The sequence below is a fragment of the Pristiophorus japonicus genome, chromosome 8, assembly GCF_044704955.1.
Source record: "Pristiophorus japonicus isolate sPriJap1 chromosome 8, sPriJap1.hap1, whole genome shotgun sequence".
In the NCBI taxonomy this organism is placed as follows: Eukaryota; Metazoa; Chordata; class Chondrichthyes; family Pristiophoridae; genus Pristiophorus; species Pristiophorus japonicus.
In genome coordinates this window covers 30291927-30307321 of record NC_091984.1, presented here as the reverse complement: position 1 = coordinate 30307321, position 15395 = coordinate 30291927, and the positions used below count along the sequence as shown (strand labels likewise).

The following is a 15395-nucleotide window of genomic DNA, read 5'->3' as shown; positions in this document are numbered from 1 at the left end:
CAACATCCAATGCTGTGCTTCAAATGTACTTGTTACAACCTCAACAATTCAAACAATGGAATGTTTTTAATCCAGTCAAAGGAGATAATATAAAACTTCTGAAAGGCATTACAATCCTGTGTAGAGTAAGGAACACCAACTCTGGAATAAACACCATGCAATTTCTAGTTCCAAACTCAAAGCAGAGTAAATTTCACACCATACAGTGCATTCTTCAATCTAATATCTCAAATCATATCGATGTGATTAACAGCATTCCAAAACCACTATTTATAAAACAATGATAATCCAATTATAAAACCAGTGCCTGCTCTCCAGTGTTCCGTTTTCTTTTGTTTACGAAGCATGTCTCTACCAAATAAACCAGAGTTCTTTGCACTGTTCCCCTTCAGAAGGTTTCCTTATTATTTAGTTAATCCCAAGAATAGTTTTTTTGTTTTAAAAGCTACTTAGTCATCAGTAGCAGGTACAGTAGTGCAGTGGTTATGTTACTTGACTGGCAACGTAGAGGTCGTGAATTGAAATCCCACCATGGCAAGCTGTGAAACTGGCTTGAATAATTCCGTGCATTAGCACCACGAGAATTGCCAGATTGCTGTAAAAACCCGACTAGCTTTCTAATCTCCTTCAGGGATGGAAACCTGCCACTCCCACGCAGTCTGGCCTACATGTGACTCCAATCCACAACACAGGGTTAACTCTAAATGCCCTCTGAAGTGGATGAGAAAACAACTCAGTTGTAAACGAAAACATCACATCTAGGGACGGAGGATAAATGCAGCCTTGCCAGCATCATGACATCCCAAAAATAAAAATGTTCAAAGCAAAACAAGCTCGCTTTACTCATTCTGAACATTTTAAACATAAATGATTTATGGAAAATTATATAGTGCAGCCCTTAAATGAGGCTTGGTTTAAAGAGGATGTCTGGTTGTACCATTATACAACTCCACCTTGAAAATTGCCCTTTATTAGATATTCTTTATTATACATTTAAACCAAACTACTAAATAAAAGTTGACTGGGGAAACATAATACATCAGGAAAATTTTCCCATCCCAATAGTTTTCCATTTTTAAAGATAATTTACCTTGGGCAACACAATGAATGACAGAAAATAAATTTTCATCAAGGAGTTCTGATGCCAGTCACAAGATCATGAGATGGGGAACAAATCAAAGTCAGTCACCCCACACCATACTCATTGAACTTCAAGTGGTAGGGCATGCAGAAGCACTGGCAGAGTCTGCTCGGCCACACAGACGTACTGGCAAAGTTTGCAAGCAGTTTACCGGACCGGACCATCTCCTTGGATGCCTGGAGATGGTGGACCACAGGGAGACTCCCAAGGAGGGCAGAAGTTTTATTAAAAAATTAGTTTTAAGGTTTACCAAAAAAAAAATTGACTGCAGTGTCTTAAGAGGAGAACGATTATCCTCAACTGCAGACAATATTGCAACCATGCCTTCATTTGACTTTGTCTATTCAAGTGCTGTATATTTCCTGCAAATAACCTCAAGAATGTATACCTGGAGTTCCATTCAGTCTTCTTAATGTCAGGCAGTGCTCGGAAACCCTTGCATAAATGCACAGATATCCTTCCACTTAAATAATGGAACATAATTTGAAATATAGTGAAACTAGTTACTGCGACAATCAGCCAATCAAGCGAAGCCATGACCACTGGACCCCTGTAAGAAAATAAACAATTGGTAAAATATTCCAAGTAAAACAAGATTAATAAATCAATTCAATAACCTAACAGTAAATTACTGTTTAAGTTCATATTTACTTTCACAGTTCCCAACAGAGCAGCCTAAATTAAACATTCCAAATCTCTCCAATCACCCTTTTTTAACAGAGATGGCTGGAAAGAAAATTAAATTACTTTCTAAAAATTTATTTGGAATCCAACAATAGTCCACAGATCTACAGTGAAGGACGTAGTAAAGCCACAATTCAGGCCAGAACAGATCAAATGGCAACAGACACTAATCTGGTAAAATAAAGATGTTGAGAAATATTAAGGGTGATTACATGGCTTTTAAATACAAAGAATCATGTGGACATGAGGACAGGTGCAATCAGTAAAGGTGATCAGAAGTCTGTAAACTAATTTTGTATATCTGGCAATCACTTATTGGTTCACGTAAAATGATAGCAGGAATCTGGAATTTGGGGACAAAAATAGTAGTTACATCACATGTAACTAGGCACATCACATCCATCTTTATTAAGCCAGATGGGAATAAAAAAGTTACTCAAGTTAAATATCAAATTTTCAGATACAACACACACACACACAAAGATAGCGAAAAAACAAGAGAAGTTTTTAATATCTTGGCGAGTTCATTTAATTTGTAAGATAAGCCGAAGGATTGAAAAGTGGTGTACATAACTCCATTTAACAAAGAGTACGAGACATGCCAGAAAACTACTGACCAGCAAATCTAAAAGGAGTTGTGGGTAAATGAAAAGCATTAGCTATTGAAAGGACAAAATCAGCAGGGATTCTGGGAAACAAGGGCTGGGAATCTCCTCAGAGCTGCTGCCACCATAACTGGAAACCCAGTTTGTGAGCATAAGCCAAGATTGTCAAACCTTCCGGATTGTCCAGGAATCTCCCAGGCATTGCTGTCAGCAACCCGGGAGAAAAGTACTTTGTTTCTGTGCTGGTGTAAAAACAGTAACCATACCCGTACACCTGAACATGTTTACAACTTGGCTGCACTGAAAGGAGAGGGGAAATCTCCACCATACCTCCATAATTCACTAACTCCCACAAAACCTGCAGTCTCAATATTTGTGTGCGGAACTGATTCAGGAGCCATAATTTCACTTGATTTAACATACAATTGTTAATAGCAAATTGCATTTATATTGAGCCTTTAGCATCCCAAAGAAATATCCCAAGACCCTTCCCACCAAGGTATAAAGGTGACAGATGTGCGTGTGTGACCAAAAGCTTGGTTGAATAGAGGGGCAGAGTCCTTGCCTGCTTTCAATTCTGAAAATTGAAACGCTGTTCTTCATCCACTAACCCACCTGCAAGATTCAGGATCTGAATTGACGTTTGAACTGGCAAGAGCAGAGTGAGGGGAAGCAGACAATGTGTCCTCTAAATGTGATCCGGTCTCCAGTGACTGAAGGTGATGGGAGAGGGGCAGTGTAGGTCAGTCTGTGCTGTGCAATGTTGTAGAATGGCCCAGGTTTAGCTTAGCGCTCAGTAGCAAAGGAACGGCGCTCGCCGTTCACTAGGTCAACAGCTGCCCAGAGAGTTTTCGCAGGCTTTTCCGTAGCAGTGACTTACTGTCATCAGGTGTCTGATCCAGCGCGATGACTTCTACAGGGGATCTGTGGCATGAGTAGGCCAAGCAACAGCAAGTCTCTTCCACCAATCAGACTGAAGAATCCTCATAGACAGAGTCTAAACCAGTAATTATAAACCAGGAAGTATAAATGATATCTAAATCATGTATATAAAGTGAAATAAAGGATGGGAAGGAAGTTGGAATGGAGAGATAAGAGACAGACAAAAGAAAAAAACAACTTTTAAAAAATCTCCAATACTAATTACATTCTGAAGGAATGAGATGCTACTTATAAAATTAAATTTTCAGTGTCAGATGTTGATTATAACTTAACACACCATTAAAAATTCACTTATAGCTGAATACACCTATTCCATCTTTTTCCAGGCACGAGTAACTAGTGGGCAAGTACTGCAGCATCACGCCCTTGCATGGATTTCAAAGCCGAGGCTATTGGCGAGGTTCTGTTATAGCGCAGCTTGTGGAGAAGCAGGGTAACACCTGTATGTACTCCAGAAGTCGCTGTTCAAATTTATTCCATAATAATGGCGACGCCAATAGCTTCACCATTAATCGCAATGCAAAAATCCGGGCCATTGTGTTTCATGATGGGAGTTAGGCAACTTTGGTGATTATCCCAGAGAACTGAGCCTCAACTCACTGAAGCAGGGATTCCACGGTGGGGTGTGGAAGTCAGTGAATTAAATGTTCGTTTTTGGTTTTATTTATTATTGTTTAGAACTTAGTGTATTGACAAAACAAATCATAAAATTGTACAAAAGCTTTGTTTGGAATTTACTTAGATCAATAATTTTTGTAGAATCAGTGGCATTTGCTTGGTTTTTCGCAGTAGTTTTTAATTTAAATATTACTTCTGCTTGCATCTTGCTATTCATTTGTGTTCTTGCTTTGATTTATAAATTGTTATAATTCATCTCAGTGAAATTTTTGTATTCTATGTAACAAAAATGATTGAAATATTTTATTTGGCCCTTGGTGATACTGAGACAGCCAACGAAGGTAAATGCAACAACATTTTTAAACAAAGTGATCAAAAGTCACCTGATTGGTTTAATGTATTCCTGGAGGTTCAGAGTTGGCAACCCAAGTATAAACACAGTTTCCACCACATGCAACCAAATGCGACCAAAGAAATGGCAGACCAGTTGAACAAATACTTTGGTTCTGTCTTCACGAAGGAAGACACAAATAACCTTCCGGAAATACTAGGGGACGAGGCTATAGGGAGAAGGAGGAACTGAAGGAAATCCTTATTAGGTGGGAAATTGTGTTAGGGGATTGAAGGTCGATAAATCCCTGGGGCCTGATAGTCTGCATCCCAGAGTACTTAAAGAAGTGGCCCTAGAAATAGTGGATGCATTGGTGATAATTTTCCAACAGTCTATCGACTCTGGATCAGTTCCTATGGACTGGAGGGTAGCTAATGTAACACCACTTTTTTTTTTAAAAAGAGGGAGAAAAAACAGGTAATTGTAGACCAGTTAGCCTGACATCAGTAGTGGGGAAAATGTTGGAATCAATTATTAAAGATGAAATAACAGCACATTTGGAAAGCAGTGACAGGATCGATCCAAGTAAGCGTGGATTTATGAAGGGGAAATCCTGCTTGACAAATCTTCTGGCAGTTTTTGAGGATGTAACTAGTAGAGTGGATGAGGGCGAACCAGTGGATGTGGTGTATGTGGACTTTCAAAAGGTTTTTGACAAGGTCTCACACAAAAGAATTGGTGTGCAAAATTAAAGCACATGGGATTGGGGGTAAATGTACTGACGTGCAGAGAGTCGGGATAAACAGGTCCTTTTCAGAATGGCAGGCAGTGACTAGTGGGGTGCCGCAGGGCTCAGTGCTGGGACCCCAGCTATTTACAATATACATTAATGATTTTAGATGAAAGAATTGTGTGTAATATCTCCAAGTTTGCAGATGACACTAAGCTGGGTGTTGGTGTGAGGAGGATGCTAAGAGGCTGCAGGGGGACTTGGACAGGTTAGGTGAGTGGGCAAATGCATGACAGATGCAGTATAATGTGGATAAATGTGAGGTTATCCACTTTGGTGGCAAAAACACGAAGGCAGAATATTATCTGAATGGCGGCAGATTAGGAAAAGGGGCGGTGCAATGAGACCTGGGTGTCATGGTACATCAGTCATTGAAAGCTGGCATGCAGGAACAGCAGGCGGTGAAGAAGGCAAATGGTATGTTGGCCTTCATAGCTAGGGAATTTGAGTATAGGAGCAGAGAGGTCTTACTGCAGTTGTACAGGGGAGGCCTCACCTGGAATATTGTGTTCAGTTTTGGTCTCCTAATCTGAGGAAGGACATTCTTGCTATTGAGGGAGTGCAGCGAAGGTTCACCAGACTGATTTCCGGGATAGCAGGACTGACATATGAGGAGAGACTGGATCGACTGGACCTGTATTCACTGGAGTTTAGAAGGATGAGAAGGGATCTCATAGAAACATATAAAATTCTGACGGGACTGGACAGGTTAGATGCAGGAAGAATATTCCCGATGTTGGGGAAGTCCAGACCAGGGGACATAGTCTAAGGATAAGGGGTAAGCCATTTAGGACTGATGAGGAGAAACTTCTTCACAGAGTTGTTAACCTGTGGAATTCCCTACCGCAGAGAGTTGTTGATGCCAGTTCATTGGATATATTCAAGGGGGAGTTAGATATGGCTCTTACGGCTAAAGAGATCAAGGGGTATGGAGAGAAAGCAGGAAAGGGGTACAGAGGTGAATGATCAGCCATGATCTTATTGAATGGTGGTGCAGGCTCGAAGGGCCGAATGGCCTACTCCTGCACCTATTTTCTATGTTTCTATGACAGTATGGTAACGGAGCAAGAGCAGCTCCGAGGAAATTCCTGGCCAAAGTCATGCTTTACTGTCCTGCTAGTGTTTCCACAAATATGTCTGCCACAATGGAAACACACTTATACATTGGGACTACAAACTCGAGAGGGGGTGAAAAATAAACTCACTTTCCTCCAAGCAGCATTCCCATTGTTACAATTCCAAGCCTCCCCCCAACTTTTGATACAACAGTGACTACAATGTGAAAAGTACGTTATTGGCTGCAAAGCATTTTGGGACATCCCGAGGTCGTGAAAAATGCAACATGAATGCGAGATTTGTGTTCACAGAAGACTGAAGTTTCCACAGGCAACCTTGCATTCCCTTCAGCCAGCAATTTAAAGAATTCAATGAATGGGAGTGGCTTGCTCAGCAATATACACTAATACTGGGTTATGTATTGGAAGTCTGCTGCCCGCCTGTACACTTCTGATCTCTTCCATTTGGGGAAATGGCACCACACTATCATACCATGTAATTTTGGCTAAAACTACGTCGTCAGATTTATTGAAAGAAATAAATTACATCATGGGGCTGTGTTAGCTCCAAATGCTAATCTAAATATGAATGGGGCACAGAATTAAAGTCAACCACTTTTCATCTAGTTTGATTAAAGCTGGGGCAACTAACAGAAATAATTCAGACACAAATTATCACCAAATGATGGTCAAAGACATTTATCTAACAAAGCTGATCATCCACAAGGACATTCGCGTCACAACAAAACCACCCTCTAAATTGGATAGGTATTTATTTTATTATGTGAAGTAATTGAGTACCATGCCTGTTTCTGTAAGACAAACTATGATTGGTTTTCCAATTTCTATTTATTTTTAGCCCATTATCCAACAATTAAAATCCTGACTTTGACCCAGAGAACAGTTGTCTGGATCGCTGCTGTTAACTCATATTTTATGATAACTGGACAGTACATGAACTTTTCTGTGCATCTGCCACTGTACATCGCTCTGCCTCTGTCCTACCATAGACTGAAAAAAAAACTTAGTGCAGTTGTATGTTTTTTTTTGCCATATGTAGTTTTTGTACCAACTGCATTTTTTTACATCTGTATGATGCAAAAACAATGTATTTGAGGTGTTTTAAACCATCTGCCTTTCCACCAGCTGCAGTGTAACCACATCTGATGTGAAGCAAACTTAAAATGTTCCCAGGTGGCACTTTTTTTTTTAAAGTTAATTTTTTAAATCCTTAGCATGTACAACAAAAATCTGTCCCGTCAGCTCTGATATAACACTCAAAATGTTTTACTGGCATTGAACACATTTCTGCACACACAGCTCTACACATGCATGTATACCTGTGCGCACAGAGCTCTGTTTGCAAATCAAGGAGTGACGTGCAGCCATTATAACTCAGCATTGCAAGCTCTTCATCATTCTGAAAGGAGCGACAATGTAAGAGTCCTATTTTTAAAGAGACACTCTGGATACTGTGGTGCCAGGCACACCTTCATGCAATGTGCCTATTTCCTAAAAGCTGGAATAGGCAAGTAACATTGCACACAAAATTTTACAGTAATGGAGTTTAAATTACACAGCAAGATCCCACCTGACTCTAAAAATGAATTTCACACGTCACCTACATTTGATTCAGCATAACGTACAAGAAATATTTATTAAAACTGCCAGTATTCTCTTACCACAACAACTTATATTTATATAGCGCCTTTAACATAGTGAAACATCCCAAGGCGCTTCACAGAAGCATTATGGGACAGAAAATTTGACAGAGCCACATAGGGAGAAATGATGGCAGGTGACCAAAAGCTTGGTCGAAGAGGTAGGTTTTAAGGAGTGTCAAAGGAGGAGAGAGGTAGAGAGACAGAGAGGTGCAGGCAGGGAATTCCAGAGCTTAGGACCTCGGCAACAGAAGGCACAGCCACCAATGGTTGAGCGATTATAAATCAGGGATGCTCAAGAGGACAGAATTAGAGGAGCGCAGACATCTCGGGTGGGGTTTGTGGGGCTGGAGGAGATTAGAGAGATAGGGAAGGGTGAGGCCATGGAGAGATTTGAAATCGAGGCGTTGCTTAACCGGGAGCCAATGTAGGTCACCGAGCACAGGGGTGATGGGTAAGCGGGACTTGGTGCAAGTTACGACACGGGTAGCCAAGTTTTAAATCACGTAGGGTAGAATGTGGGAGGCCAGCCAGGAGTGCATTGGAAGTCAAGTCTAGAGGTAACAAAGACATGGATGAGGACTTCAGCAGCGGATGAGCTGAGGCAAAGGCGGAGATGGGCGATGTTACGGAGGTGGAAATAGGCGGTCTTAGTTATGCTGCGGATGTGGTCAAAAGCTCATTTCAGGGTCAAATATGATTAAAGTAAATTTAACAAAAAGTGTTGCCACAGGAAATATAGGAGCCATATTTAAATAGACGAAGTGGACCACAAAAGTCCAAAGCATATCTCATAAAAGGTCCATCACCAGTGATGTCAACATTATTTGTGGAGATTGCTGAGAGCTGGAATACCCAACCAAGGGTGCACACAGCAATTTTTATTTGGGAGCGGAGAAAGAACAGGGAACAAATACATTTTAATACTTAAATCTGATGCACAGATTCAGTCATGCTAAAAAGCAAAAGGTAGTACATAATTGTAATTATATTACCTGAGTATTGAGTAGTAGGAGTCGAACAGTTACACCGTTGTCCTGGGGATTGAGCAAGATAAAATAACTGAGATTTTGAATGCCACTAGTATCTCAGCAGTTCTGGTTCCTGTGTGTCTAACCAGCTTTCTGTGCGTGCAAGTCAGGCTAAATGAGACAAAACAGCAGAATGGGGGGAAAAGAGGAAACACATAAAAAAGGTGCTATACCAACAGCTTACTACCACCTTCCTAAACCCCACTGACCAAGAAGTGGACCAATTTATAAGTATCTAATAATTGAGGGTGCTCATACAGCTAATAGTAATCTGATTGTTGAAAATTAAAAGTCTACAGACTTCTGCACGTTCAATAAGAAAATCCACATGTAGCTCAAGAAACATGCAGCTAAATTACTGTTACTACTCAATGTCCCACTAGTTAAAGACACACCAACTATAGGCCACCTTGATTTCCAACCATCGAGATATACCTCTTTAAATGAATGCATCAGTAATTCTCAGCCTACTTTGACAGAATATTTATCAGAAATCTAGAGTGCAACATGAAATAAATTTTTTTAATCAATTAGAGTAAAGCTTCCCGTTACTCCATCCCAGCAATATGCTTCAAATCCAACCACAGAAACAGGATCTCCTACTATTCCATAATGACAACCAAATGCTTTTAAAAGAAAAAAAAAATTTGTATATTGGACTCCAACCCACTTGAAATTGGGTTGAAATGCTTAAATTCAATTTACTTAGCTGAATGATTGAGAAGACGTTCAGCCCATCCGTCTGCGTTGCATTAGAATCTTGGTTTCAGAGATCTAATACAGTCGCCCTGCCCGTTACCAAGCAAACCAGCTAACAAATACAGTAACTTGTTTACTGTACTAGTGTCCTTGTCCAACGGACTTGAAAAGGCTGCAATCTGTAGCAGTGTAGACACAGATCACAATCTGGTGTTGGGAGCAAGCCTGCCATAATCACTCAAACACTAATACCTTCATGATGATGACTATCATTAAAAAGAAAACGCCAAAAATGTTATGGGAAACAAACTTTAACAGCCTGCCTACTCCCTATTCATTTTTTTCTTCACCCCAATAGATGTTGTACCATTATGACATACAGCCTGGTTAACAGTTGCAGGGTAACCTTAACAGTACACTTGTGGAAATTATACATTGCAACATACAATGCACAATATCTAAATCTGCAAGATACGTGTAACAATTTATTTTCCATCAGAAGGAGACAAGGAATGTGCTCGCAGACTGAAAAAGGTGTGCAAACACAGCACCGCGCTTTGATTGGTGCGACAATTTTGTTGGAACTTCATGGCTCCAGCAAAAAAAACTCACTAAAATCAGGAACTTGCCACGTAAGGAATCACAGGCACAAAGTTGTATTCTAACACCATGCCAGCATTCTAATGTTTAGCCGGCATGAGCTGTACTTAAAAATTAAAGTATTCATTATGAATAACCTCATACATAGGCTGCTGCATCATACACCAAGTGGTTACACCACACATCAACACAACCAAATTGGGTGGCTTTCTACACACAATTTTCTGCATCATCCAAAAAAATTGGGTAGCAAAAAGAACAGATGTAAATTAATATATAGGAATGATAGCAAACCAGATTGATGCCTCTACTGTATCAGATAGATAGAGCAAGTAAAGGATTCAACCCAGGCTAAAAATTCAACTCCCAGACTAAAAATATACCATCTTCCATACTCTGCATAAGTATGAGGATATTCATAATAAATACCTGCATCCTCAGTGTGTTTGAGTCAACTCATTACACTCTGCTAGTTTCCCAGTGCCTGCAAACAGTAGGACTCCTTCCTACCCTCTCTTAATCTTTCCTGCCATCTACAATCTTCAGAAGGCTTTTTTTTAAAAAAAAACAAGCAAACTTGGATTTGCTTATACATGACTTGCTGATTCACCTTTTCTTCAACATAGTGCACTGTGGCTCTGACTTCCTATGTAAAAACGTTTTTAAAATCATTGAATAGTCATGTTCTCATCCTCCTCACCACCATCTAAAAAAAGTAACCCCAACACATTGGGTGTTCTCTTCCCAGTCTGTTTCATTTCTCGACCGACTTACAGTATCAGGTTTTTTAATCAGTGTTGTCTCAGCCAAGTCACATTCTCTCTCTCTCTCTCTCTCTCAAGAGGAAAAGGCCTTTTCTCGCAAGGCTGGGGGTATATGAAGGAGAAGAGACTACAGTTTGGGTTAAATCTTCCCTCCCTCCCCTCAATGCCTGTGTGCTGGATATTGTGAGACTTTACCTGGGCAGCGAGGGAGGGGCTGGCCAGGAGATGTTCGGAGGCCGGGCCTGGATCGGACTGCCTCACCGCTCGGCTCCTCCGTCTTATCTTATAACTAAATAGATAAGATGAGGAGAGAAAGAGAGAGAGAGAGAGAGAGAGGAAAACAACAAAGCCAGCCGCCGGTTGCGGGTGGATCACAGGCAGGGAAATGGTTGCTTTCCCCCGGCCGAGGCCTGGCTCACCCTCAGGGGCGCGGCCTCACCCCCCAGGACCAGCCGCCGACCCTCTCCCCCACCCCCGACCCCCGCCATCGCCGGCAGTAGCCGGGGCCCGGGTAATTTACCCCCTCTCTCCGCTCCCTGTCCCCCGGCTCCATCTCCTCACCAGCGCCGGGCAACCATCCGCTCCAAACATCAGCAGCCGTTGCTCCTCTTAAAGCCACACTCCCAAACCCATTGGCCCTCTTGGAACTTGTTTTGACTTTTCTTCCTTCGGTTACGCTTTTCTTCACCTCGATGCATTTAAAAAGAAAAGGTGCGTTTTCTGGGGTTTTTTTTAAAGTTAAGAAACACATCAACCTTCCCTCTCCGGCAAGCTCCTGGCACTCTCACTTCTCACCATGTGTCTTGCATGCTGAGTTCTCTCTCTCTCTCTCTCTCTCAATATAGCTGTTCTTTTCGCCACTAGGGTCAATGTCATTCGTTCCAACTGGAAGTCGGTCGACACATTAAATAAACCCCTTCTGGTCTGGAGAGTGTTTCACCAAACACGCACAAAAAACTGGTTTTGAACCACCTTCAGAAACTTCACCCACCCTCACAGACACAGACCTGTTTAGTTTAACTGAGTAGGTTTGTGTCTGTGTGTGTTTGGATTGGGTGGGACGTTAAAAACAGTCACTATTTTCAGATCTGCAGGCATACCAAGTATGTTAATGATCTCGTTTTCTATGCAATTCAAATTTATTTTCAAATTAGTCAATTATAAGAAAGGACCAAGTTGGAAGCATTTTATCTTTTCAGATGCTGATGGGCTTGCTGTGCATTTTGAGATTTTATTGGGGATTTGTTTTAAAATGCAAGCAAATACTAAAAACTGAACCTTATTGAAACTGTGGACACTGAAAAAAACATACATGTGTTACATGAGGGATACTCATCCAAGTTGCAAAGGATTTGGATGTCTTTACCAAAAATATTCAATCATCAACAATGCAAATGTTTTGTCGTGAAAGGTGCTATATAAATGCAACTCTTTTTTCTTTTGTTTTAAAAGGTATTTGCCCACCAGTTGAAACAAAGTATTGGATTTTCAGCATGTTCTTTTAACTCACGACCATACTCCACACTCCTCTTTTCTTGATCACTGGGTATCTTTGAGTCCCTGGCCCAAGACCACCCTAAGTGGAGGAAATGCATCTGAGAGGGTGCTGAGCACCTCGAGTCTCAATGCCGAGAGCATGCAGAAATCAAGGGCAGATTCGGGAAAGAACGTGAGGCAAACCAGTCCCACTCACCCCTTCCCTCAGCGACTATCTATCCCACCTGTGACAGAGTCTGTGGCTCTCGTATTAGACTGTTCAGTCAACAAAGAACTCACTTCAGGAGTGGAAGCAAGTCTTCCTCGATTTTGAGGGACTGCCTATGATGATGATGATCTCAACCGTTCAGAGTATGGAGTAAATCTAATGCAATAGATGTGCCTATCTCACAACGCAGAATGGAATACCTCGAAGGATGGAATGAAATTCAAATTAGCATATGACACATTGCTGTAACGGGGAAAACTCAAATATAAAGCTATTATCGAGAACTAAGTGCCTACCTATATATAGATCAGGAACAAATATATTGTAACCAATATAGAACAGTTTAGTTTTAAGGGTTAAATCTGTGTGGTAGGAAACCCCAACTGCAGCAGAACAGAAGACTTGTGAAACTTGAGCAATTTGTTTTTCATCAGTTGATCTAATTAGAACCTGATCTACAGCCATGAATTAAACTTGCATCAGCTAGATCCAAATTGGATTGTGTTTTGACCTGGTTACATTTAGCAACAGAGCCATAGAATTTTCCACTAAAAAACTCTTTTGATGATTTGGGTAATTAAAACATGGTATGCTGCAAAATTTTCCTTTGCTAAGGAGTCAGCTAGGGAAAAAATTGCCAGAGACTCTTAATTGGTATCCAAGGACCCTTGCTGGACAAAATTGAGCTCAGTTGTGATGCCACCTGAAGTTGAATAATCTGGGGTCAGGAAATTGAATATTTTTTACACAGCTATTCAGTATTTTGTTTTTTTGCAGTCAGTTTATTACCTTTGTTTTTTGTACACCATATCTCTTATTTTCTCTCATCTCTTGGAATTAGGCATGGAGAGTCAGCTGAGTGTTTATTTTGCACACAAATCAAGACCAGGCCTCCATTACAGATATTAAACAAGCAGACGAGTTCTAAATAAGCATTTCTTTCAGCAAACCAAAACACATATTAAATAATCTGGTTTAATTTATGGTTCCTGCCTGGCTAGAGGCTCAAATATGATGTTTTAGCAATTTTGATACAAATTATAATAATTTTCAAAGCTTATCAGGAGAGGAAGATTAAATACAGCAAACTTACCTACAAATATTGAATATTCAGATTAACAGTGGGCTTTTACAGTGAGGACTAAAACCCCAATATTTAAGAAAAACTTGCATCTTTCCTTCTTCAACAGATATCTCTTAAACAGTATATATGTTACCAAAGAATAACACCAGCCAGAGGCTTCTACTTCTGCACACACTCATTTTTCCATTCATTGATTTTAGTAGGTCAATGCGGCAGGCAAGCGGAAAAGCCCTGCCTATATATCTATAATTCAGAACGTTTTATCCAGAACACCCCTCCTTATTTGAATAATAGGACAGTCCTTCTTCCTCTGTTAATTTAACCCTTTTTATGCTGTTGTTCTTGTATTTTCTTTCCAATGCAAATCAATAGAAGATAGTCAACCATTCAGAACATGTTACAAAATAAAGAGCAAAGTAAATTTAAATGGCAACGTTTTATCTGTCACACTGGCACTCACTCATGAATCATGAATGAAGCAGAGATTTCTTCTTAAAATAAAGAAAAACATTAAAGTAGTGCAATCATTTTGAACTGTGAAATTTTGAAACATTAAAATTGCAAATGTATAACAATGTTTTTCATTGGAATTAGACAGGCTTTGGATAGTTTGTCTTATTTAGTAAGGCACATGTGAAGTTGTTATCAGCAAAACTAATCTTATACTGGGAAGCAGCTGGTGCAGGTGAACTACCTTTGTGGATATCTGAACGGAATATATGGAATTAAGGACAGTAAAGTAAACGGGATATATGAAAATGTATAAGGCATGGAAGAATAGCTGGGAGAATGTCAGATTGCAAAAAGTGCAACATCAGCATAGCTAACAGTCTGTCTCAAGGTTTCAAGTCACTAATCCTGCCAATAATATATAATTGTAACATGAAATACATCTGCAGAATTGCAAGGTCTCAGTTAATAGTCACACCATTAAATTGAAACATTTGGAGGCAATACTTGAGCTTTCAAGAAGAACATCTCATATAGATTGACTAATGAGTGGCTGAGTTAGACTGTCAATCCATTTGTATTTTGCTATCTGATTTCAAAACTGTATAACTGTTAACGCTTTACGATGTAACTTCACCTATCCGTAGGGAGTGTGTACGCTCTATCCAGAGAGTATATCTTCTGTCTGATAGGTCTTACTGGCCGGTAATAAAGACTGCTTTGTTCAAAGCACAAGAGGTATTCGACTCAGTAATTTTACTGAACCAGATTGAGGTAAAAGAATCTGGGAATTAACACCTTTAACTAAAATAAATGAGAGGTTCTAAAGGGTTATTGAGAATGACGATCTGTAAAAATACTACACAGGAAAAATGCAGAAAATATACAAGAATCTACTTATCTGGCAATGCAAAGCAAAGAATAATACAACTGTGAGATGGCTTTGAAACATGGGCCACCTTACCCAAAACCACAGAGCTATCTTGAAATGGAGTTTGAATTCAGTCCTGAGGTTATAAGAACACAATGAGATTAAGGGGGGCTATTGGTGCAAAATGAAGTGGGGATTTTAGGAAACACATGAAGATCAGGAGAGCATGTGATGGGACTCAAACTAAACAGAGACACTTGCTGTTCTTTCCAAGTCTTATAAATGAAACAGTATATTGGCAAATATTTTACTGAGGATATCCACTCAGACAATCATCATATTTCATGATTACATACTCTGTGAA

General features: G+C 40.2%; 1 protein-coding gene across 7 annotated transcripts in view; it reads right to left on the bottom strand.

The window, feature by feature from the left end:
- Nucleotides 1-11771, bottom strand: part of tlcd4a (TLC domain containing 4a) — a 65962-nt gene extending 54191 nt beyond the window's left edge. The window contains exons 1-4 of one of the 7 annotated variants that reach the window (XM_070886644.1): nt 11442-11771; nt 8823-8969; nt 3311-3427; nt 1530-1691 (exon numbers count right to left, since the gene is read on the bottom strand). In XM_070886644.1, coding sequence (XP_070742745.1) covers nt 1530-1678 — 149 coding nt within the window. In that variant the 5' untranslated portion in view covers nt 1679-1691; nt 3311-3427; nt 8823-8969; nt 11442-11771. Of the gene's footprint in view, nt 1-1529; nt 1692-3310; nt 3467-8822; nt 8970-11116; nt 11201-11441 lie in introns of those variants that run through there. The other 6 variants (XM_070886643.1, XM_070886642.1, XM_070886645.1 and 3 more) reach the window with 6 other exon arrangements.
- Nucleotides 11772-15395: the final 3624 nt, after the last annotated feature.